Source organism: Meriones unguiculatus, chromosome X (assembly GCF_030254825.1).
Source record: "Meriones unguiculatus strain TT.TT164.6M chromosome X, Bangor_MerUng_6.1, whole genome shotgun sequence".
In the NCBI taxonomy this organism is placed as follows: Eukaryota; Metazoa; Chordata; class Mammalia; order Rodentia; family Muridae; genus Meriones; species Meriones unguiculatus.
In genome coordinates this window covers 89,302,062-89,328,875 of record NC_083369.1, presented here as the reverse complement: position 1 = coordinate 89,328,875, position 26,814 = coordinate 89,302,062, and the positions used below count along the sequence as shown (strand labels likewise).

Genomic DNA, 26,814 nt, shown 5'->3' with positions numbered 1-26,814 from the left:
AAAGTATCAAATACAGGTGGGAAAAGACTTTGACCAAGTATATTTTCAGCTTCCCAAGCCTTGGACAGAAAGGATACGGATTATCTCAGGAATGCTGGTGTCCAGACAATCAATGATCTGCTGTAACTCCTCCTGCATCCCAGGGGTTTGGAACAAGTCCTCCTACCAAAGAAGTATGCATAAAGGGAACAAGGCAAGATATCCATCCCCCTAAGTTCTGAAGCTTTCCCAGAAACTGGGAGAGCAACAGGAAAGAAATGAAGGGTGGTGTATGTATTAGCGGTTAGGGAAGTAAGTATGGATACAATATTGCACTCCTTTAGCATTGATATAATTCATGTGAAATATTATTTCAAGCAAGAAAATGACCTGTCAGAAAACCACACTTCAACCTTTATTTGATAAGGCAAGGGACTAAATGGCAAGATCAGGAAGCCAGGTAGTTTACTGAGCCTCTAGAAAACAGAGTATACCCTGCATAAGCACACCCATTGACAAATGTGGACAGAATTGGATGTTGGGAAAAGAGTAAATGGTACATTCATGATACAACTGATTTCTGAGTTATATTGGTCTCAGTAGGTCTGAGAACACTACCCTTCAATTTAGTCAAAGGAAATTCTTTTCTTAAGATAGTAAATAGCTAGTGTTTTAGTATAGGATTGAAAAGAAAACCCAGAGCTATGTTAAAGAAATGGGTTTGAAGTTTATTTCAATTTTAAAATTTGCAATTGGCTACAGGGAAATTAAAATAGGCATTAGACTGTAGGACTCAGTCATCCAGGGCAAAGTGTATAAACAATTCACAGGTATTCTCAGTTCTCGTCTTGGCTCGGCCATCAGACTCAGAGTGTGGTCTCAGGTACCTGCTCAGATTATACTCTTCAGAGGTATGGCAGTGTAGCCACAAGGAGGTAGCTTGGGATGGTTAAATGCCCTATGCTAATGTGGAGCGTCATATTTTCCTATTATTATTCACACTTTCTGCAGTCTCAGGGAAGGTTTTCTCTCACTTACCTGGTGACATGCATATTTGAATAAGTGATCTACTAGAAGCCAGATCTCCTTGGGGACTTGAAGGGGTCTCTCACTGGCACCTTTATCCAAGGGTACCATCTGCAGAAGGGACTTTTCCTAACAGATGAAAATGGATGAGAATTAAAGGGGCCTCAAATGAAAGAGTTAGATCTCTTTCAAAATGTTCCCAAGTGGGTACAATGTGATCTTTGTCTCATAAACTTTCCCCTTTCCCCCCACCCCACAACAGACATGCATGTTCAAAAGGCACTCAGTAATGATTCCAGTAGTTAAAACATTCTCCTTCCCAAAATGTTTCATTCAGCCAGTAAGCATTTCGTTTGTGCTTATGTAGTGCATCTTGTGGATGCATTCTCTATTCAGGAATGAGAATCAGCTAGGTGAGGATACAGTCACAGTAGAGTCTATGCATGACCAGTATCTATACAGTGAACTCACAATTGCTAACATGTTACCCTGAGAAACTCTATTTACACTTAGGTTTCAGTTTATTGTACACTAACTCTTCCTCCAGGCCTTACCACAAATATTACTGGGAATTCTCATTGTTTCTTTAACTAAATTGCTTTGGTTCTCAGGAATAAAAGACAGCTGTGTACATGAAATGTACATATATGGATACTTTAGGTTTGATCAAGTTTTTAATCATAAGTCCCAGAATCTAAAAGTAATAACCTAGGATATAGCAATTGAAGAGCTAGAATACCATGAACACTCTAGGGACTACTTCCAAAAGTTGTTATTTATGTTAGTAGCTTAGCAAGGATTTCTAGGGGCTATTATTCCTCTTACCTACCTTTCTACTGTTAAAGTCTTCTGAAAGAATATAAGACAAAAATCTAGAAGTGACATACACCAGACAAATAACTAAATTCAAAGTGAAAAATAAACTCAACTATCTCCCAACACTCAAACAGGAATCTGTTAATTTATCTTAGGTTTATAGATTTAAATATAAAGTACATGAAAAATATATCTAAAATAGGCTAAAGACCATCAGAAGGAAGGTACCCTTCAGAAGAATCCCAGTGGAAAAAGCCACATTTATTTTTAGCATCCACTTCCTTTTGTCATCTCTAACTTCCAGAAATTTTTCCCTGATGTTGTTCTATCTATATCCTCCAGACATGTAGCTTTAAGGGGAAAAAAACCCATATCACTATGGTCACAGAGACCACATACTCTACAGCAGCACCCATGCTGCTGTTAGGTGCTAAACACCTAACATGGTACTCTTTAATAAACACAGAAGAACTGCCACACCCTTCTCAGGAAATAAAGAGAAGGGAATACTGATCATTGGTTGCCATTTCAAATCTCTCTACATATCTATTTTTCACATTTATTTCCTTTCTTTCCCTTGGGTGCTATGTCTTGATATTCATATTCTATATAGTTGCTGTAACTTCTATTGGTGGCTTACCCAATGAATTCACTCTTTATACTCTGGCTGTATGTATTACATGCAGGCATCCCCCTGATATCTGAACTCAACCATAATGCATTCTACTAACTTGCTGGACAAAACAGAAGACATGTACAAATTCTTTTGCAGATGCCTCCAGATTTACCATATATAAATTATTCATCAGTGACGCATATGCTTTCAAAAATCTGACATCCAACTGAAAGTTTTTTTCCTGTACTGAGGCATTAAGACAACACAGGCACTGTCTAAGCTGAATAGATAGAACATGTACTGCCCTTAACAGAGAAACACTAAGAAGCAAAGATATCTCAAGCCTTTATAAAGTGGTTTAAAAGGGTTAATAAAATGTCAGTAGGTTATATACAGCATCTACTATTGACTTCCAAATTCATGTGTGATAATAGCAAAGTCACACTTGGGCTCTGAAGCCTAGAAAAAGATATAATAAGAAAATGCAGAAAGAATATTTACAAAAGAATGTTCCATACATTACTCTGAACACTGATGTTCAAAAGAGAACCAAGACACTCTGTCTTCTTTCAACAAGTCACAATCTGTGCCTTATAAGTCTACATTTTGTAATCTTTGTATGTGCATTTGCATGGGGGTGAGGGTGGGAAGTGTTTTAAGACAGGGTTTCTCTGTGTAGCCTTGGCTGTTCTGGACTTACTTGCTTTGTAGACCAGGCTGGCCTCAAACTAGCAGTGATCCTCCTGTGTCTGCCTCCCAAGGGCTGGGATTATAGGCGCGTACAACTGTAATGATTAATGATTAAAGCAGTTCCACCTTCAAAGTGCATTCAACTTCACCCAATGGAAGCATCCTTCAAACACTAGAAGTACTGTGGAATGTCTGTCCAGCTCCTGGCCCTGCATTTGGCAGTCCTGAAGGGAGCCTGGTCTGTCCAGTTGAGCCAAAAGGCCATGAGGCACTACAGAAGGGGTGCACCACTGGACAGTCAGGAAACAGGACCCACGCCATACACTACAGTGCTCAGGGGCACTGGGACTTTCCGTAGCCTTTTCTACCTTTCTGAGCTTTGAGCCTTGCCTGTTAGAACAAAGAAAATACTTTTCTCTGTCTAAAGCTAGACAGCTGGATTAGATAACTTATGATTTTCCTTAGCTCCTCAATTCTACTCTTTGTTCTATTTCTTGACCCTTATCTGGGCATTCTGTGTGTAATTAACCACTATTATCAAGAACCTCAAATGGCTTCTTTGTTTTATGTGTGGTCCCTGTATGTATGTGTATATGGAGGCCAGAGATTGACACCAGGTGTCACTCTCAGTCTGTCTCCATCTCTTTCTCTTTCAGACGTTGCTCTCATTGAACATGGAGTTAACTGATTCTGGCTAGGGAGCTCCAGGGACCTTCATATTACCTGTTCCCCAGAACTGGGATTACAGATGTGTGCCACTGCACTTAGTTTTCTTGTTGGAAATCTGAACTTAGGCCCTCTTCCAAATTATTCTTAGTGCAACAGGAATAACATTTTTTTTTTTGGTTGTACTGTTTTTGGAAGCAGGGGAAACTAAATAGCACCCTATAACTCATGAGTTTTCAGATAAGCTATATCAAGGTAAATCTGGACTAGAGATGCAGCTTCATGGTATAGCGCTTATCTGGAAGTTTAAAAATGAAAAGGAGTCTTTAAGAGGCCCTCTGTGAATGGCTCCTGTCCTGTTCCCTGTTTTTCTCCCTCTTCTGAAATCCATCTCATTTACCCTTTCTGAATGAAGACTGAGCATCTTATCAGGGTCCTCCTTCTTGATCAGCTTCCTTAGGTGTACAGATTTTAGTAAGATTATCCTATATTATATGTCTGATATCCACTTATAAGTGAGTATATACCATGTGTGTCTTTCTCCTTCCGGGATACCTCACTCAGGGTGATCTTTTCTAGATCCAACCATTTGCCTGCAAATTTCATGATGAAACTACTCATGTTTGTGGGTTTATCTTAGATGAGTTGGAAAATAACTTCCTAGACATAATGGTTACATAATATGCTTATAAGACACATGTTGACTATGGCTTGACTAATACTGTCCATACAGAGGATAGCCATCTTTTCTCCTTTCTCTCTTTTTTTTTAAACACTTGTATGTACGTATACATACATAGACATATATGTATATTAATATGTTTATCTGTGTTGTCAAATCTTCATTTTGATGTTCTTAACAATCTAATTTTGGCAAACTCCTTATTAAGTTTTTTTGCTTTACCTTCTGGAAAATATACTGAACAACATTAGCCTTGAGAAGCTATTTCTCAAATGAAAAAATGCAAATGAGGCTTGGTTGTAGCTTAGTGGTAATGTATCTGTGTAGCACGTGTAAAGCCGGTGTTTCTTCCCATTTGACACACTTGAGTGTGCACATACATGCACATGTGCATGCACACATACTGGTGGCTAGGGATGTAGTTCAGCTGGTAGAATGTTTATCTATCATCTATCAGAAGGCCCAAGTTTGATTCCCAGGACTGATTAAAACCTGGAGTGCTGTCATCCCAGCACTGGGGAGGTGGAGGCAGGAGGATCAGAAAAATCAAGGTCAATCTTTGCTACACAGTGAGTTTGGGAAAAAAATGTACCCTTGAGTTTTATTTCTTTTACATATAGAGTATCAACAACTTGTCAGATATATAAATATCATACCTAAATTTTGAGCATACTTAAGACAGCTGGCAGGACATCATGCGCTATTAGGGATTCTCACCAAATCAGAGGCCTCTGATATGAGAATGTTTAGGGACAAGTTCCAGGGGCCACAGTTAAGTGTTAATCAAGCACAAGGAAACCTTCATTACCACCAATGGATTGAATTACCTTTTCTAGGAAGCTGTCTTCTTCCTGAGAGCAGAGCAGGAGAAAAGTCATTGGCAGATAGACAATGATGAGAGTTAATTCACAAAATTAGAAATAGCTCAGTATTAGATTTTGCTTGCTTGCATATAGACATCTAGGTTTTAAAAGTTCTAAATACTTCAAATGATGAACACTGAAAACGGGATACACTTTCTATACACAAAGTTCTTTGCTACACACAGTATATTATTATACAGCTAGCTGATATTATCAGTAAAGAAATACCCTTCCATGGTCTTTGATCTTTGTACCCTCCAGAAGCTGCCTGCAGACCCAGTCAAGTCTGGTGTTGTCTTCATGTACAGTTCTTACTTCATCCTAATGTCACTTCCATGAAGGAACTTGGCTGTAGCTTTGAGAGTGGAAACACAGAAACGGGATACTTCTTTCCTATTTCTACTTTTACTTCCGTGTCCTCCTTTCTATTGCCGCTCTCATGCCAGCTATCTTCCTGAGTCTTCAAGAGCCTCTTGAAGCTTTTTCCCCTCTCCCTGTACCCACCCACCTCCTCAAAGGTCTCTAGACTCCCCAGGTTTGAAGATCCACTGAAATGAAAACAGACTTTATCTCAGAGGTTTGTGGATCAGTGAGTGTGTCCATCAGTTCCTCTATTTTCCTAATGAATATAAAAGACAAAGGAGAAACAGGGAAATAGTACTTTTATCTTTGTTATTTCTGCAGACATTACAACCCAATGAGAGTGAGAGCAGCAGCAATCATCACCATCACCTGAGGAATGTCTACCATGTACCAGCATAAATACAATGTCACTTTATCTGCACATCAGTGTAAAGCATTATTCTTATTTCACAGCTGAAGAAACTGAGGCTTTGAGAGGTGAAATTATTTGCCCAAGGTCACACATAGGTAATAAGTGTGACCAATCAGGATTGGAACACAGGTCTGACCAACCCCATTTGTTATCACCACACTCTCTTCAACAACTAAGAAAGGACAACAAAAATGCTTACTGGATAGAGAGGCAGGGGGAAGCTGTGAGAGTCCTTCTATGATCAGCTATGGATAGTGAGAAAAGCTATTCACAGGACAGCATGATTAATGCAAAGGGGATAGGTATTAATGTTAGACAGGCCTGGATACAAATCTTCCTTCTGCCTCCTACTGATTTGTAATTTACCCAACTTCATATTGTCTCAGTGTCTTCTTCTCTGAAGCAGGTAAAATATTTTCCTCCTAGGTACAGTAAAGCAATCTAAAGCCAGGAAGAGGTGGGGTACACTGCCCTAGAGACTCTCAACTGAGTTTTTCCCAATTCCATTACAGACCACTGAGAAATCAGGACTAATCATATATCAGGAGAAATCCAAGTCTCCCTGTCAGAGAAGCATAGGCCCCGAAGTGGGAGTGAACATGTATTTCCTGACACTCCAAGTGGTAATCTGGAATCTATTTTCTCTGCTCTTGTTACATATGGCAATTAGAGGTTTTAGTATTGTTAGATACATTATGAATTTAACATGATTTCCTGAGTTTACTTACATTTAAATACCATGTGAAATAAAGTACTCAGAGTCTTGGTAATAGAACTTTTAAGGTACATATTGTTCTATCAATATGATACTTCTAAATCTGAAGTTAATTCTGAGTGTCAACAATCTAATTTAACAAAAGGTTATACTATAACATTTTATTAAGTTTAGAAACACTTCTTAACAAATATGACAGATTTTACATCCGGTCTCTGAAGAATACATGACATATGATATAACAGCAAAACCAAGGAGGAACTTTGTGTGCTATCATGTCAATCTAGGCCCTGAAAGACATTTCCTTTGAGTGGGAACCATCTACCAATGGCTTTGCTAAATATCTTCTGAGGAGGGCAGTGGCAATTCAGGACAAATAAATGAGAAAGATGTGGTTGGTCCCTGACCCTGGTTTCCAATTAGTCTTAGAATTTACAACCTGATGTTCTTATAATTAGTATGTAAAAGTTTCTAATACATGGCTACTAGTCCTTAAAAAGCACAGGATTTCTTTCTTCCTTTTTTTTTTTTTTTTTCAGCTGGTGTTAGGATCTGGAGCTGTGTGCATGCTGGGCAAACTTTCTACTACTGAGTCACATCTAAGTCATTAATACACAGGTGGGAGGGGTAAAGTGGAAGTAATCCAGATGCAGTAGTGCAGGCCTGTTATAGCAGTTACTCAAGAACTTCACACGAATGCAGAGAGTTCAAGACCAGTCTGAAAAACATAGCAAGATCCATGCTCTAAGAAAGGGTGGAAGAGGCAGAAAGAAACGAATGCACAGAAAAGTTAAATGACAAGGTGACTAAGAAGAACTTACTCATCTTGTTTGTTGGAGGCATAAGGTATCTAGAGGATGTTGAGAAAAAAATGGCAAGAAACAAAATTTGACACTGAATGACAACTTAATGAATCTGTAATGTCTGTAGGAAAAACTCACTACCTTTGAGCAAGGAAAAATAAAATCAACCTCACCAGAGTAGTATTACAGAAAATTTAATCTGTCATACCTAAATGGGAGATAATGAAATGCAGAAACAAAGAGAAATATTAAACAGCTATCAACACAGGTCAAATAGGAGAAAAGAAACAACTTAAAACTGACATGGGGGCCCATGAAATAGCTAATCAGGTAGTTGCGTTTGCTACCAAGCCTGATGACTTAAATTAAATCTCTAGAACTCACTTGGTGGGAGAAAAGAACCAACCTCACAACATTGTCCTCTGACCTCCACAAGCGTGCCTTGGTGTGCATGTGCAAGCTAAATCAGTCATTTAATCAATTTATGTACTAATAAGGGGCCTAGGAAATGGTTTACTTGATGGATGTGTATGTATGCAGACCCAGTTCAATTCCTAGGCCCCACAAGGTAGCAGAGGAGCAACTCTCAAGAGTTGTCCTGATCAACACACATGCTCTGTGGCACATGCATGCCTAAGTGTACACACACACACACACACACACACACACACACACACACACAAATTCATTTAAAAAAACCTAGAATGGGAAATATATATTTTAAATTAGTGGCCAGGCAGTGTTTCTTAGTAATAGAATGCTCGTCTGGCATTAATGAGACATGGGTTTCCACCCCTAACACCACAAACATGAGAGAGAGAGAGAGAGAGAGAGAGAGAGAGAGAGAACTCTAAAGGACTCAATAAATACTAGTGGAGGGTCAGCAAATTTATGTGAAGAGTTTATTTCTTTGGTGGCTGGGATGATGTCTCAGTGATTAAAGTACTTGCCATATAACTGTAATGGAATCTGAGTCCCCAGAACCCACAAAAATGCCAAGTGGGTGTGGTAGCCGTCCTGTAATTCTAGCCTTGGGAGATATGAGATCCTCAGAGTAAGCTGGCTAGGAATGCTAGCCACAGCACTGAGATATGGGTTTGATTGACTGAGAGGCTCTGCCTTAATGAATGAGATGGGAGACTGATAGAAACTGATTCCCAACATTAGGCTAGGGGCTTTACATGCATGCTCATGCACATGTACTCACACCCACTTGTGCACACACAAATATGCATATCCACACATGTACATCACACACATTTGAAAGTGGAAAAATGCAGTGAGTCTATTTTCTGGATGTATGCATAAAAGACAAATGTAAATTACACTTATTCCAACACTAGTCTAAATTTTGGAATTAGAAACATTAGCTAATGTCCACTAATAAAAGGTTACTCATCTCTTAACTCTCTAAATGGACTTGAAAGGGTACAAATGCTCACTATTTGCAAAAGGCTCTGTTTATCTCATTCAAAACAGGAACCTACTTCAGGATTTCTTCCTTGAGTAATATGACACATAATAAGTGTAATGCAAATCACTCCTTAGTCCAACACTTATTTACCATGAAAATAACATTCCCAGTAATGAATGTAGATAAAACAATATAAAAAGAGTTCTTTATAGGTAGAAGATTTAGTTGACAGTATGGAGTATTAAAATCAGGGCCTAGGGAATGTTAAGGAAGTACTCTACTACTGAGCTGCATCTCCAGCTTCCCAGCCCACTTTTACCTTTTTTTTTTTTTTTCCTGGTAGCATGGTCTCTTTTTATTTATTTTTAATTCACTTTACATCCTGGTTGTGGCCCCATTCTTCCTCTCCTCCTCTTCTCACCCCCTCTTCCTTCCCTTTCCCCTCTTGACTCTTCCTCAGAAAAGGGTAGCTAACTTTCTCATCCACCCCAGCTCATGAAGTTGCATCAGGACTGAGCATGTCCTCTTGCCCTGTGACCTGACAAGGCAGTCCCACCACAGGAAAGTGATCTCAAAGCTGGCAAGTGAGGCTGTGTCTGATGCAGTCTCCACTTCCCTTACTAGAGGACCCACACGAAGCCTGGAATACTAATTAGCTATTAAAAACAAAGAAATCATGAAATTTGCATGATGGATGGAACTGGAAAAGATCATCCTGAGTGAGGTAACCCAGAAAGACACACATGGTATATACTCACTTTTATAAGGGGATTTTATCCATATAGTACAGGATAAGCATACTAAGAGGCACAGACCCAAAGAAGATAAATAACAAGGAGGATACAAGAGAGGATGTAAAAATCTCACTTGGAAGGGGATACAAAATAGACAGAAGTAGTGGTTAAAGAGAAGAAACAAGGTAGGAGGGGGGCATAGAGAGTTAAGAGGATGGAGATCAGAACTGGGGAGAGTGAGGACAAGAGGACAGATAGCCTGTAGAGAAAAGAGAAACTCAGGATGGGGTTATCTCTGTGACAAGCTAGAGACCTAAGTCATGACAGACTCTTGGGAGAATATGAGGGCGACTCAAATAGAGACTCCTAGTAGCAGAGGCCATAGAGACTGAAGAGGACACCCTCTAGTCTAGTTAGACTAGTCTTCTTGTAAAGGGTGGGGAACACCAACCTACCCACAAAAAGTTCGACCCCAAATTTATCTTGCCTACAAGATGTGCAGGGATAAAGATAAAGCAGATAGAGCAGAGATTGAGGGAATACCTAACAATGCCTGGCCCAACCTATCAGAAAGTGCTAACCCCTGACACTATGAATGACACTCTGCTCAACTTGCCTGACAGAGTTGTCTTTTGAGAGCCTCTACCCAGCAACACCTCAAAACCAATGCTGAGACTTACAGCCAAACATTGGATAATGCCTTGAGATTCTTGTGGAAAAGTGGGAAGAAAGAGAAAAGGACCTGGAGGTGACAGGGGCTCCATAAGAACACCAACAGAGCCAACTAACCAGGGTCTAGAGGGACTTGCTGAGACTGAAGCATCAACCAAGGATCATACATAGTTTGGACCCAGGCCCCCTACAAATATGTAGCAGATGGGCAACTTGGCTTCATGTGGGTCTATTCTTAACTTTTTACATGTAGACAAAGCTTATTAATTTATCAAGCTAGCTTTGATCTTGTGATCCTCCTGTATTCAGTCTTCCAAAAATACGTATGCCAAGAGGCCCAGAAGGTTCAAATTCAAGAAAAACTAAAGGAAAACTATAAGTTCTCAGAAGAAATAGTTCATATGAAATATAGAGAAGAAACAAATCATACATTTAACAGGACAAGAAAAGAGTGGTTAGATCAGTGAGATTTAAAAAAACAGAGGGCCTCTGAAAGCCAGAAGAAGAAAACAGGAAACAACCTCGGAACCTGCCACAGAGGGCCTCTGAAAGCCTCTGTCTTACAGACTATCAAAGCAGATGCTGAGCCTGATGGCCAACTGACGGGCCAGAGTGAATGGAATTTTATGTAAGAAGTGGGAAATAGTAAGAGCTGGAGAGGACAGGAACTCCACAAGGAGAGCAACAGAACAAGAAAATTTGAACACAGGGAACTTCCCAGAGACTCACACTCCAACCAAGAACTATTCATGGAGATAACCTAGAACCCTGACAATGCAGCCACTTATGATGAGAACTAATAGACTAAGATCAGAAAGAAGGAGAGGATGACCTCCCCTATCAGTGGATTTGGGGAGGGGCATGCATGCAGAAAGGGGGGGAGGGGGGACTGGGAGGGGAGGAGGGAAGGGCTTATGGGGGATACAAAATGAATAAAGTATAATTAATAAAAGTTAAATAAAAAAATAAAAAAAGAGTGAAAATATCATTGGTATTAAATGAATCACCAAGTTATTATCTCGAGACTTTACATCCTTCTACTCATTTGCATGTTTCTTTCTTTCTCTTTCTTTCTTTCCTTCCTTCCTTCCTTCCTTCCTTCCTTCCTTCCTTCCTTCCTTCCTTCCTTCCTTCCTTCCTTCCTTCCTTCCTTTCTTTCTTTCTTTCTTTCTTTCTTTCTTTCTTTCTTTCTTTCTTTCTTTCTTCATGTTTGTACTTACAATCAAAATCCTTAACCAGTTCTTGCACTTCAAGCCTGGTCTCTTTTCCATTAGCTCATTCTATATGCAGCAGCAGAAGGTTCCTTCTAATATGCCAATTTACAACCTTGTACTAGTTCTCAAAGTCTCCTGAAGGTTCTAGAGAATCTCTGGCTCAAGCACAAATTTATCCTACAGATCCAGTTTCAGATATCATAATCACCCTTTTCAGAAAAATCTTATAATTTCTCATTCATGGTCAGTTTTCTGTTACTTTGCATCCCTTTAGTCAAGGTGCCCTTACTTCTGGAAGAGACTACTCAGTGTAATACCTAAATACATGTTTGTTTCTTAAGTACTCTGATTTGACTGGAAACATGTCTATGATCAACCCTAAATCACTTTTTTTAATTTACTTTATTTATATGTACTGAATACACTATTCAGATGTATTTCTAGATCATGTTAATGTTACAAGCATCAAGTGTCCATTAAGATAAAAATAGGCTGATTTTGAAAATGAGTTTTACAGAGATTGCCTGGTGAATCGATAAACTTTTATAGTACACAAGGGCTTGAGTAACTGCGGGAAAGGAATTGATTGTGAATACACATTACAATCTCCACAGCATTCACTTTAAATCATTTCCCAAAATATTGGTTTAATCAAACAAGTGAACATTAATCAGCAAAGATTATTAATGTTCAGGTTATCTTGAATGCAAATTTCTATTAGCCATAACTTAAATTTAACTATACTGAAGATACAAGTATACTTTCATGACCACTAAATTACAGATCTCACACCATCTCCAAACTACTTTATATCCAGTATGTAATAAATATTAATGACTATTTGCAAGTTAACATATTAGTTAATAAATGAGAAAAAATAGACCTTTGTTCTGAAAAAGAATAAAAATAGTCACAACAGCAAATAATTCTCATCTGTTCCCTCTTAATCTAATTCTAACTATCCTAGGAGCTGTAAAGTTTCTGTTATTGAAAATGGTTGGAGAAAAAAGATTCACGCCAAGTATATCATTTTGCATTTCACAGGAAGCAAGTATAACAAAAGAATCTTTCTGAAACAGAAGTTGGAGACACAGCACACGTATGGAACTCATGAATTTATGGCACATGATATAACAGAGGATATATACCAGTATTAATAGCACGGTCTCATGAAATATCCTGGTAAGCCCTGGAAAAACACCAGACCTAAAGGAATATTTGAGAGTCAAAACAAGCGGAAAGATGTTCACAAAGGGGAAGTGATTATTTTTTGATCCCTGATTACTGCTGCACAACAATGTGGATAACTTCCTTATTAATGAGCTACAGTAATTTAATAACACTGAAACATACTAAGCCATGGAAAGAATGACAACTGTAACATCTACAAAATAAGAACTTCCGAAAAGAACAAATGATGATGTAAGTATATAATTAAACAAAAAGTCATTCTTTAATTACAAATGACCAAGGTTCTATGTCTTTAACCCTGAGTCAGTTATGTTCTAGAAGACAGAAGAGGGCCCTCCATAGAGCCACCTATCCCTCTGATAATTACCTACTGTCTACAAAGGTAGTCAAACTGCCTAATAATACATTTTTTATATAGTAAGACCTTTTAAAGCTGGTTGAGTCTCCTAGTTACTCCTAGAATATGTAAAAATTATGACCATGGTACTATAATGAGGTGACTGACTTGGAAACAAAAATAAGCCATAGTTTAGTTTATAGGAAATCAAAAGTGAAGAGAGGGTATACAAGGGTAAATTAAAAACAAAACAAAACAAAACAAAAAAACAAACAAACAAAAAAAAACAAGAAGAAATGGCCAAATTTAGGAAATAATTGCCTGGGCAACTAAACTAGACTCTTAAAAAGCAAATGATACTGAAAAAAAATGGAGAACTGTTTACTATGAAAGGTACTATAGAGACCGTAGCATATATATATATGTGTGTGTGGGGTATATATATACATATACACATATACACATGTATATACATATATGCGCACACACACATACATACACACACACACACACACATATATATATGCTATACTGCATAGACTAAGACTTCATTTTGCTTTTTTGTTTGTTTTTCAAGACAGGGTTTCTCTGACTTGCTTTGTTGACCAGGCTTGTCCTTGAACTCACAGAGATCCACCTGCCTCTGTCTCCCTGAGTGCTGGTATTATTCATTTTGTTTTTTAAAAAGCTATAAAAGCTATTACTAGAAAAACTGGAAAAATATGAATATAAACTAGATGGCAGATGGTATTGGGAATTAATATTAGTCTTATGAAGTGTAATTATAATGTTGTATGTACGTAAAAGTTTGTCCTGTTTCTTAAGAGATACAGGCTAAAGTTCTTAGTGTTCAGCAGATTAGTAGCATTTAACTTTAAATGGTATACATAAACGTATGCATGCGTGTGTCTGTATGTGTAAGACGTGGGAGTTTACTGTATTACTCTATTTTTTCCCTGTATATTTAACGTTTTTCATAAAAAGCAGGTACAAGACCAGACAGATGGTGCAGCAGTTAAGAGTACTTGTTGCACAAGACCTGGATTTGATTCTCATTATTCATACAGAGGCTTACAATAACCCATAACTTCAGTAACAGGGGAATCCAACACTATCTTCTGACCTATGTAAGAAGGCATTGCATTCACATGGTTCATAGACACAGGTAAAACACCCGTACATAACACAGAAATGTGTTTCAAAAATTTAAAAATAATAATAAAATATAAAGCAGGAATAAAAAAAGCTAGAAAATGATGTTTGGGATAAAGTAGCAAAAATGATGCAGAATCTATTTTAAAAGATGAAACAAAATTTGAGAAATAAGAGTATGGTGCTGTAGGCACCATGCCTAGTAGCACATGGCCAACACAAAATTAACTCAATGGTAATTTTGTAGACTTTTTGCTCATATTGTTTTGTTTAAGCATTTTTTTTTCCTGCTGGTCTTTTGTCTGTATATTATGATTTTCCATCTTGTGTTTTTATGGTTTTTGTTTTTGTGCGTATGTTTCTTGTTTTTTTCTTAAAAAATATCCAGTTTCTTTTTGTTTGCCTGTTTGTTTTCTAAAGACAGAGAGAAAGAAAGGGTGTGGAGTTTGGTGGATGGGAAAGATCTTGGAGGAATTGGGGGAGGGGAACTGTGATCAGCCTATATTGTATTTTTTCAATAAAAAATGGAATATGGTAATAGAAGAAAAACACTTATGAGAAACAGCACACTGAGAGTATATGAATTTCTGAAGAAAAGTGTTTTCTTTCAAACACAAATAAAACTTTCTATCATGAGAGCTCAATGGAAACAAATAAGATTTAGTGCCGTAATTTGCTCTCTGAGTCACAGGTGCAACAATTCCATGGCAATGACACAAATTACACTCAGACAAGCTAGCAGGCTACTGTTTCTCTAACCCTTCCTGCTGGACAATACAATCACTTAGTCTAGGCCTAAGCACCAATGTGGTTTTACATGTAAATGGTAACACTTGGCTCTTCACTTCATTGTAGCTGGTAAAAAAATTAAAAAAGCTAAGACTAAACCTGTGGTGCCAACCTGTACACAAATCCAACAATATTTTTATTTAACAGAAAAATTTTTAATAGGATGAACTTACTTTTAAATCACATTTTTTTTTTTTTTTTTTTTTTTTTTTTTTTTTTACTGAAAATAATGTTTTTTCCTCCTAAGACTAAAAATACTATAGAATAACTTGGCTTGGGAAATAATTCTTTTCTTTCTTTCTTGACTCATATTAGGTGAACAAGCCCTCGGTGTACATTATAACCATCTATGGACTGAGTTTACATCTCAGTTGGCAGCATGCCTGTCTAGCTTGCAGGAAGACCTGGCTCTGAACCTCAAAACTGCATAAACCAGATATGCTGGAATATACCTGTGATCCCACACTGAGGAGGTAGAGAAAGGCAGATCAGAAGTTTAAAGTTGTTCTCAGTTGAACAGGAAAGTTAAGTCTAGCCTGGTCTACCAAAGAAAAAAGCTTCTGAAATGTCAGTCAAATACAGACTAATAGACTCTATATCCTAAGATTCTCCATGGTGAATGGGGGTTGTAGTAAGCACTCCTAGGGACTATAATGCAAGTTCTGCAAGCTTCCATAACAGCCTGTGCTCTCATTAGAAGGAAAGTTCGACTTGATATAATGTAGAGAGGGAGACTGGAGTGAAGTCAGAAAGTCTGGGTGGTAGATCTGTCACTGCTTATCTGACTATGGGCAAGTGAATGCCTCTGGGCCTCAGTTTTCTTGTAAGCATAATGAGGAGAATACAGCATCCATACCAATTTATATGAATGTGTGATGAGCTTAACAAGCATGATAGCTCTGAGAGAGAGCCTTTAATATATCATCTGTTATAGTCCCAACAAGAGTTAACTACAGATTAGTCTTTCCTCTTTCCTCTTAGGCTTAATTTAATCAAAGTGGTGCTAAGATAAAGTGACATTCTTCTTTATCATTTATCAGTTTCCTTAACCCCAAATGAAGAGAGAAGGCACAGAAATAATGGGGACAAGAGAGGGAAATTAAATTTAAATAAGGTTTAGGATGCTTCTCACCAAGTCTATGAGTTTGGTGACAGGGACTTCTCGGATTGGTCTTTTCATTCGACACAAAGCCTCTAAGGAAGTACCAAAGCAACTTGGAAGGTAATTCCCACTGATGGTCAAGAAGTAATCTTTGCCTCGATCCAAATGCAGGACAAGAATATCTTCAATCTTATCTTCACCTGAGTTCAGGATGGTTACAGAGTCTTTGCTGACGTATACATCAAGGGAAATGTCCACTGTCTCATCTGAAATGAAAGAAATGGCGCATTGTAGCACAGATTTTTCCAGTAAAAAAGCAACTCTCCTCAAAAACAAAAAAATGCCACCAAGCAACAACAAGAAAGAGATGGGACACACAAAAACAGCATCACCAATATAAGGACAATGAAGATAAGAGACATGTGGTTAGAGAACAAGAAGTTAAGCCACGGTGGTGGGAGTCTTGAGGAGTTGGTATGTGGCAAGCAGAGACAATGGTAAAAGGAAAACTCACTTGGCTCCAAGTAGCCCTCAAAAGGTTCAGCTCGAAGCCATGGCTTGCAGTATTGGCTGTCATTAAGTTTAGGGATGAAAGAAAAATGGCAGGGAACCTGTCCATTGTTGCTGATCTGGAACTTCTCCTTTTGCAGCTGCCGAAACTTCACATTCTCAAACATAAACTGGGGAATAACAAACAGACAGACACAACCATGCATTCATAGTAGGGGAAGTAAGTTGGATTATTCATAGAGAATGTGAATCAATAAGGCAGTTATTAATAAGATGTGTAATTACCACATATATTCACAGACTGAGACAACTTGCTAGTGTTGATGTTCACACATTTTTAGCTAACACCAGCAGAGAAGGTGTTAGGTAACTCTTGACCCCAGATTGTTTCAGGGATCCTGAGATGGACATGATCATGGTCCAGGGTGCTCATTCTGTGACTAAATTCTGTTCCCTCAGACATATGAACTAAGCACCAAACAAGAGTAACTAATATGACTGCTTCCAGCTGCTAGGTGCTGCTGTAAGATCGCATTATGTATTAACTCATGTGATCTAGAAAAGGGAGCTAAATTTCTGAGAAACTAAAACACTCCTGCATCTGCCAAACTGAAAAGCTGATACTAGAATGGAGACATTCTGACACTGGCAAAGATGGTTTTAAACTTGATAACCTTTTAAGTAACACAGTTTCCTTTGTGTTCACTACAGTGAACAGTAGATAGTAAGCTATGCAGTTTTGCTCACCTCTCTCCTGCTAAGTTCTAATGACGGAAGGAAGTCATTTTCCATTCTGTCCATAATGCGTACAATATCTTCAAAGACCTTACGATACCTCCGTTCATCCACAACCTTCACCTAAAGGGGAAAGAGACACCACTTTCAGCTTCACATGCTCCTACCTCCTCTCCATCAGAGGTTATCTAATCATTTAAAACTAGGTATTATGGGATTACCTTAAAAAAAAACTGTAGTATGAACAGTGCCCTCAAAAACTTTAATAGCCTGCTTCACCCATAACTTTCACCTCAAATGAAATAGATCTTTATTTAGTCTTACATCATCATCTCAACTTCTCTATCTTTAAGAGTTTCTAATACATTTTAAAAGTCACTAAAACAGACTAAATTAGTAGGCATTATTAAAAAATTCACTTTAAAGGAAAGGTAGGGTTAGTTGGCTAAATTTCTGGGAAAAAAAACTCTAGGAAGCTTGATAATAGTACATATTTGGGTAGGATTCTTCCTTCCTCCATTGTTAATTATCTGACAATGGAGAAAATGGGATAATTGCAGTAAAAATTATTTCTTGCAGTGTGTAAAATGACAGTGCTAAAATGCACCCAGTGGAATCTTTTAAGAAGCATAAAATAGTAAAACTGCAGATAAATATGACGAAAGCATTTCAGTCCATTAGTTGCTATGCACATTGGCAGGACTCAGGTAATTGCTCAGATTATGTAACAGCAAAGGTATGATGCTAGTAAGTAGAGATGGCAACCATTTTAGAAAAATGCCACCACAAAATGTCCTAGAGTAAAACCACGACAATAAACAAGTCATTTGGACTAATGAACTCAAGAAAATTTTCAGATGACACAAGACTTCCAAGAACCTTATCTAGCTGTATTTTTTTAAATATTAAAATTTCATACAAATTAATGTTACAATTTAGCACAAGTAACATAATATCATTGTTATATGTGAGACATTAATTCCTTTTTTATCTAAAGTCTAAAATTTCATAGAAATCCATGTTAAAAGGAAATTTGTGTATACAGCAAAGGCTCAGAGGCAGATGTGGAAAACAGGTGAGCCAAACAGTCTAGGGATTCATTTTTTAAAACATATCTGAGGCATAACTTAGAGAACTAAGGATTGACCACTCTAGTCCCATAGTATGTGTTAGGTTGATTTTCATACTCTTACAGAATTTTGTAATGATTTTTTAAAATTAGTTTTAGAACTTTCTAGGCCACAGAAGCAAGTAATATTTTGAGAGTTGAGCGGTTCACCTAACTGACTCACTGGTGAGATATGAATTTGTATTTGTATCTTTTCAGAAAGACAGGGTAAGCAAAGACTCAACCTGGCTGAGGTTTAAAATCACAGGTGCCTGGGCCTATTCACAGGTCTATTATCCTTCCTTCTTTCCTTTCTTTCTTCTTTCCTTCCTTTTTTTTTTCTGGTGTTTTTGAGACATGATTTCTTAGTGTAGCCTTGGCCATCCTGGAACTTGATCTGTAGACCAGGCTGGCCTTGAACTCACAGAGATCTGCCTGCCTCTGCCTCCACAGTGCTAGGATTAAAAATGTTCAACATCTTGCCAGCCCACAAAGAGCTTCTCAAAATTGCTGTATCACTTTAAAGAAGAAACAGAATTCTATTAAAGATACACAAAAATATAAAGAACTTATGAAAAATTTAAAATACCTAAGTGGGTGTTTAGGATTGATTTGTAGTATGAAAAATATTCCAAGGTTTTGAAAGGAAACATAACAACAACAAAAATCCAAGGAAGCTAGTGTTTGGGAAAAGATCCCTTCTTTAAACAGATTTGGGCATTCACATGAGAAAATGAGTATATCCTGGAAGTACAACTGGACTTGGATGGGTTTAATTGTACCTTCTGAAGGCATGTTTAATCAGGACATTACCACTCTTAAGGCATGGTGGGGCATGGTGGGGCATGGTGGGGCATGGTGGGGCATGGTGGGGCATGGTGGGGCATGGTGGGGCATGGTGGGGCATGGTGGGGCATGGTGGGGCATGGTGGGGCATGGTGGGGTAGTGGAAAGAACATAGATTTAGGAGTTAAATGGCTGAAGAATTGAATCTCAGCTCTCTTTCTAGTTGAATACTCTCAAGGATCTCATTTTTTTAAAGTCCCTGGTTTTTATCTGCTTATCTGTGAAATGGAAAATATTTAAGTGAACACTCTTGTGGCAAGCAATAGATGTGAGCAAATGACCTAGTACCACTTTTAGCACATACCTATTATGCACTGTATGTGGGATTAAACACATGGCTAGTATCATTATTATGTTAAAAATTCAAAGTGAAATGGGAAGGGGTGGGGTGGGGGGTGGGCATACAGGAGTGAGTATATCTCAGTGCTTGGCTTATATTTAGAAGGCATGAAACCCTGTGTTTGATTCCTAGTATCACATTAAACACAACTGTGCATAGTGGAAGGAGAGAACCAATTTCTGCTAAGCTGTCACATCTGACCTTCATACATCCCACAGCATGTGCCCTTCAATAAAAATATAATAAAAACAACAACTGTAACTCAGAAGTAGACAAAAAATAAAGTTATTGGTTATCTTAAAAATAAATATACTCTAAGAACAAAAACTAATTTTATTTCCTCAAGAAATACCTTAAAGTTATTCATTTTTAAAAGAGGACTCTGGTCGGGGCAGAGGGTGCTAGAGAGATGGCTCAACAATTAAGAACACTGGCTGCTCTTCCAGAGGACAGGAGTTCAATACCTAGCACACACATGGCAGCTCATAGCTGTCTGCAACTCCAGTTCCAGAGACTCTAGTATTCTCACATAGACATACATGCAGGCAAAACACCAATGCACATGAAATAAAAGCAAATAAATATTTTTTTTAAAGAGGACTCAAGACAAGAGTCATTGTAAGACACCTGGGTGACACCTATGTCAGCAGTCCCTGAAACAGACATAAACAGAAGAAATCTGTCCAATTATGCCCTTTGCATGCATGAAAACATTAATCTTTATGAGTTGGTCTCATTACCAGCATACTTTGTAGAGGAGGAGGCTGACACATGAGGATGTTAAATAAATTGTCCATAGTCTCACAATTACAAACTGGTTGACCTGGAATGCAAAACCATGCAGTAGACTACCAAATCACCCTAGTAAGAACCACACTTATCCTGACAGGTTACAAGACCACGTGTATGGGAAATCCACAAGAAATATCCAAAGTATAAATCAGCAAGATTGTGAGATAATCTGCACATTCATAAAACAGCTAAAAAGAGAAAAATGTATTCATAATAGAGGCAAACATGAAATAACTGGCTATAAATTTAGCTCAATGCACAACCCAGTTCAAAACAACATAACATGTATGCTGTTTGAGAAGATTTCACTGTAGCAGATAGGACTATAGCTCTTAAAGTAATGAGTAGATATGGTCCTATTCTGATCAGTGTAAGCCTACAAAGCACAAAACATCTGCACATAAGTAAAAAGACTGGAGCATGAGATCTAGAGATAGTGTTTGAGAGGGTTGAAGGGATGGTAACCACTCAACTGTGCAAATGATTATTTGTTTAGAGAACATTCATGACATGCTAGATTATGAATCCACCCCATATATACATAATGCTCTGGAAAGAGCTACTTAACACTTAAACAAATGAATGAGCAATCAACTATTTACCCCAATATGGAACAAGGCGCTAACAGGTTTGTGGTCACTAGTTTTGAGTTCCATGTGACTCCGGTAATGAAGTTGATTAACATTTATTCCTCTCCAAAGAATTCGGTCACACCAGGCTGGAACTCGGCATTTCCCACTGTAAATAAAGGAATGAGTCACAAACAGAACATACCACACAAGAATGTAATAACACACATTGGTTTAGAATCACATTAAGCCTCTTTTTATATGCTCACAATGAACCACACACTTCTTCCCAGAGGAATCTTCTTTCCTACATCTCAAGCACTGATACCAGCTTGTACCTGCTTATCAGCCATTGAACTCCTAGCACTACTGCCTTAGTATTATCTCCTAAATGAATAAATGCTTTTCTTAAGTTTAGGTCTGCATCTTAAACAATGTCACCATAGGGGAAGATGAAACGACACCTTCTTTAAATAGCCTTATAAAGTCAGGGTTCCACTGTGACCATTTTGTCTTCCTTTGCTCCACCTGACTGTGAAGGTACTTCATAATAGCCAATTGAGTGAGTCAAAAACTGCAATCCTCTATTCCTCTATTGGGTTTAACCTCTGGAAAAAGAGCAGAGCTTTCTCTTCTAAACCTTGACTTTAATGGACCTATCTAGCTTCTTTGAAAGAGATGAAATAACATGCGTGCATGCAAGCCTGAGCATAGAACAGTCCACAGAATACTGAGGGCAAGAAAATTTTTTCATCATTTATTCAAATAAGGAATGCGTTATACACTTGATCTAGGAAGTGACTTAAATATTACTTCTCAGCAGCTCTGGAGTTTGATCTTAAGTGGCAGAAACCAAGCAAAATAAACAAGGTCCCTCAGTGTTCCTTTTCAATTGTGGACTGGCTCCTTGGGATATATGGGACATTTCCTCCTTCCTCCCCCCAATGATCTCAGTGTCTGAAGCACCTGAGTATGCCCATGGATTCTTTTGTCTTTCAAGCTTCTGAGCCAGCTAGGACAATAGAAAAAAATGAAAGCAACGTATGTGGGGGATAGACAGTTAAGATGGATTTACTGACAGGGTCACTATTTTCTGGGGAGATGAGGAAAGCAAAGGGGTCCAAGGAGTAGTTCCCTTTTTTTTTTCTTCAATCAACAGCAGGTGTGAGTTCAGACATTAGGGTTTCTAAGAGGTCACTAATGCATTATTTTTAAAGACATGTTTAAATTTTTTCACTTATGCATACATATAAGCAGGTGTCCTCAAAAGCCAGGAGATGGTGTCTGATAACCTGAAGCTGGAGTTACTGAACTTGGGCCCTCTTCAAGAGCACCAAATATTCTAGCCACTGAGTAATCCCTCCAGGCCCTCACCAATGGATTCTAACATGTTCTCAGAACTGACAAGGACTATGATAGAAGAACTGCTTATGACTCTGTTCTCATCTTCTGGTATCCAAAGTTAAATAGCAGAGAAGTAGTTTGGAAAAAGGGCTCAGAGCATCAGTTAAGAAAGAACGATAAGCCAGGCATGGTGGTGCATGCCTTTAATCCCAGCACTCTGGAGGCAGAAGCAGGTAGATCGATATGAGTTCAAGGCCATCCTGGTCTACAAAGCAAGTTCAGGACAGCCAAGGCTACACAGAAAAACCTTGTCTCAAAAAACAAATACAAAAAAAGAAAGAAAGAAAGAAAGAAAGAAAGAAAGAAAGAAAGAAAGAAAGAAAGAAAGAAAGAGAAAGAAAGGATAACATTAGGAAGGCAACAATCTAAGCTAGTTTGCAGGAGTGACAGTTCTGATAGTGCTGGAGGCAGCTCATAAACTATCAAATGCTCTGACATCTAATGAATACTTTCCTACTATAAGCTCAGTTTGAAATACTCTTCTGTAATAACACTGAGCACTGAGATCTCCCTCTCTGCATATGGAATTCTTGATAGAAAAACTTCCTAGCCTATAAGGAGGGATCTAGAAGGACACTGAAAAGATCAAGCCTTAACCTTTCTATGAGAATGTTCTTATCACTTTACCTGGAATCCCATCTGTCAGTTTTAGAATCATACTTGTAAGTGGGAATAAACTTGATTTCCCCTTCATTGAAATCCACAAAAGCTTTTTTCTGTGTGCGCTGAATGTTTAACTACAGACAGAGAGAAACATCACATAAGCACAGCAACACCATATTAATGTGATATTTAGGCTGACTGGCCACTGCGTCTTTTCTAGATATTCAGCTCCACACCCTTTTCAACTGTGGAAAAACACACAGATAAAATTTCTTATTTTCAGAACTCAATATCAACATTGCCATAGAATCTAAACTCACCTTCTGACAACAGTTGTTGTTTTAGCACAGTGTCATTTTATTGCCAATTATGGCCAGGACAAAATTGTGAAAACAAGAACACAGAATAATCCTACATTGCTTAGAACTGGGCAGGAATGATCTAGAATAATTATAACTACAACAAAAAGTACACAAACATTGAAAGAATAATTTCAGTGAATAATTAATGTTTTTTTGATGGGTGAGTAGGGTCTGTAGAGATGGGCTCAGTAGTTAAGAGAACATACTGCTCTTCTAGAGGATGTGAATATGTTGGATGGCTCACAACTACCTATAAACTTCAGCTCTAGGAGATCCAGAGCTGCCTTCTGGCCCCATGGGCACTGCATTCACAGGTAGCAACCCATATTCACACATACATATACACAGTGATCCTCCTGTCTCCACCTCCCCTTGTTAATGCTGAGGTTACAAGTGTATGTGGCCATGCTTGGCTTTTTAAAAACAATTAATTTATTGTTTTATTAATTATAGTGTATTCCTTTTGTATGCCAGCTGTAGCTCCCTCTCTTGTGCCCTCCCTTTCCAACCTTTCCTCTCTCTTCTCCTCCCATGCCCCTCTCCAAGTCCACTGATAGGGGAGGTCTTTCTCCCCTTTCATCTGACCCTAGCCTATCAAGTCTCATCAGGACTAGTATTCCTCTGTGGCCTGGTAGGGCTGATATCCCTTCCAGCAGAGGTGATTATAGAGCCAGACACTGAGTTCCTGTCAGAGACAGCCCCTGTGCCCATGACTAGAGAACCCACTTGCACACTGAGCTGCCATGGGTTACATCTGTGCAGGGGTTCTCGGTTATCCCCATTCATGGTCCTCGGTTGGAACATCAGTCTTAGAAAAGAGCCCTGTGCCCAGAGTTTTTGGTTCTGTTGTTCTCTTTGTGGAGCTCCTTTCCCCTCCAGGTCTTTCTCTCTCCCCCTTCTTTCATAAGATTCCATGCACTCTGCCCAAAGTTTAGCTATGAGTCTCAGCATCTGTTTTAATACCCTGCAGGGTAGAGTCTTTCAGAGGTCCTCTGTGGTAGGCTCCTGTCCTGTTCCCTGTTTTCTCCCTCTTCTGAAGTCCATCCCTTTTTCCTTTCTGAGTGAAGATTAATTATCTTACCCAGGGTCCTCCTTCTTGCTTAGCTTCTTTAGGTGTACAGATTTCAGTATGTTTACCCTATATTATATGTCTAATATCCACTTATAAGTGAGCATATACGTGTGTGTTTTTCTGCTTCTGGGATACATCACTCAGGATGATCTTTTCTAGTTCCTACCATTTGCCTGCAAATTCATGATTTTCTTATTTTTCATTACTGAGTAGTATTCTATTGTGTAAAAGTACCACAATTTATGTATCCATTCCTCTGTTGAGGGACATCTGGGTTGTTTTCAGATTCTGGCTATCATGAATCAAGCTGCTACATACATGGTTGAGCAGATGTCTTTGTTGTATACTTGAGCATATTTTGGAGATATGCTCAGGAGTGGCATAGCTCGATCTTGAGGTAGCACTATTCCTAATTGTCTGAGAAAGTGCCAGATTGATTTCCAAACTGGTTGTACAAGTTTACATTCCCACCAGCAATAGAGAAGTGTTCCCCTTTCTACACATCCTCTCCAGCATGTATTGTCACTTGAGTTTTTGATCTTATCCATTCTGATGGGTGTAACGTGAAATCTTAGGGTCATTTTGATTTGCATTTCCCTGATGACTAAGGACATTGAGCATTTCTTTAAGTGTTTCTCTGCCATTTGATATCCCTCTATTGAGAATTCTCTGTTCAGCTCTCAACCCCATTTTTTAATTGGATTATTTGATTTGTTGCTTTTTAACTTCTTGAGTTCTTTATATATTCTGGATTTTAGCCTTCTGTCAGATATAGGGTTGGTGAACAATCCTGAACAACAGATCTTCTAGAGGTATCTCCATCCCTGATCTCAAGCTGTACTATAGAGCAATAGTAATATAAACTGCATGGTACTGGCAAAGAAACAGAATGGGGGATCAATGTAATTGAATAGAAGACTCAGAGACAAACCCACACACCTACAGATACTTGATTTTTGACAAAGAAGCCAAAACCATACAATGGAAAAAAAAGACAGCATCTTCAAAAAATGGTGCTGGTCTAACTGGATATCTACATGTAGAAAAATGCAAATAGATCCATATATATCACCCTGCACAAAACTAACGTCCAAGTTGATCAAAGACCTCAATATAAAACCAGACACACTAAACCTGTTAGAAGAAAAAGTGGGGAAGAGCCTGGAACTCATTGGCCTAGGAGACAACTTTCTGGACAGAACACCAACAACACAGGCTCTAAGATCAACAATCAATAAATGGGACCTCATGAAACTAAAAAGCTTCTATAAAGCAAAGGACACTGTCATGAGAACAAAACAAGAGCCTACAGTCTGGAAAAGGATCTTCCCCAACCCTATATCTGACAGAGAGCTAATATCCAGAACATATAAAGAATTCAAGAAATTAAACACCAACAAATCATGTTTGTTTTTTTATGAAGATGTTAGGATCCAAATTCAGATCCTCATGCTTGCAAGGCATGTGTCATTTCTCCATCTCTACAACTCATTATTGTAAAAGTTATCCTCACTCAGATATTTCACCAAAGTTACATGAAACTCAGAATGAATCCCAGTTGTACCCTTTCTAGAGGCAAGAGAGAGGAATAAATACAAACAAATTAGCCATTCAACTTCAGTGTAAAGGTGGATAGATAAGAAAGGCTCACTATAAAAACTATTACAGTACAAAACACCTGAACTTTTATTATGTCTAAAGTTCAAAAAGGCTCTCATGGGCATTTAAAGACATTTGGATTAAGTCAAAACATTGTCTTTCCTTATTAAGAATCATTTACTTTCATTCTAGCACCCTGATGTCCTGGGTACATAATCAAAGGAAGTGAAATTAGTATACCAAAGAGGTATGTATACACACGTTTACTGTTTCACTATCCATAATAGCCAAATATAAGGAACCAAGAAAAGTGCCTGTTAATAGTGACTAGATAAAGAAAATGTGATACATACATATATTATTCAGCCATAATGAATGAAATACTGTCATTTGCAGCAAAATGGATGGGCTAGACAAAATGTTAAATTAAATAAACCAGACACAGAAAGACAAATATTACATTTTAGCTCTTAGGGGTGAAAGCCAAAAGAAGTCAACCCAAATGTAGAATAGTGATTATCAGAAAGTGGGATATGAGGACAGGTTGCATAAAAATAAGCTGGGTGATTTTTATGGTGCTGTAGATTGTACCCATAGCATTACATAGATTATGCAAATGTTCTACCACTGAGCTACAT

At 38.2% G+C, this 26,814-nt stretch overlaps 1 protein-coding gene across 2 annotated transcripts in view; it reads right to left on the bottom strand.

Annotated features, from left to right (window-relative positions):
- Positions 1-26,814, bottom strand: part of Ocrl (OCRL inositol polyphosphate-5-phosphatase) — a 64,156-nt gene that overhangs the window by 4,436 nt on the left and 32,906 nt on the right. For both annotated transcript variants that reach the window (XM_060375528.1, XM_021663084.2), the window contains exons 14-21: positions 23,168-23,277; positions 21,170-21,305; positions 17,494-17,604; positions 16,751-16,916; positions 16,267-16,502; positions 5,303-5,326; positions 1,018-1,134; positions 78-162 (exon numbers count right to left, since the gene is read on the bottom strand). In XM_060375528.1, the coding sequence (XP_060231511.1) occupies positions 78-162; positions 1,018-1,134; positions 5,303-5,326; positions 16,267-16,502; positions 16,751-16,916; positions 17,494-17,604; positions 21,170-21,305; positions 23,168-23,277 (985 nt within the window). The remainder of the gene's footprint in view (positions 1-77; positions 163-1,017; positions 1,135-5,302; positions 5,327-16,266; positions 16,503-16,750; positions 16,917-17,493; positions 17,605-21,169; positions 21,306-23,167; positions 23,278-26,814) is intronic.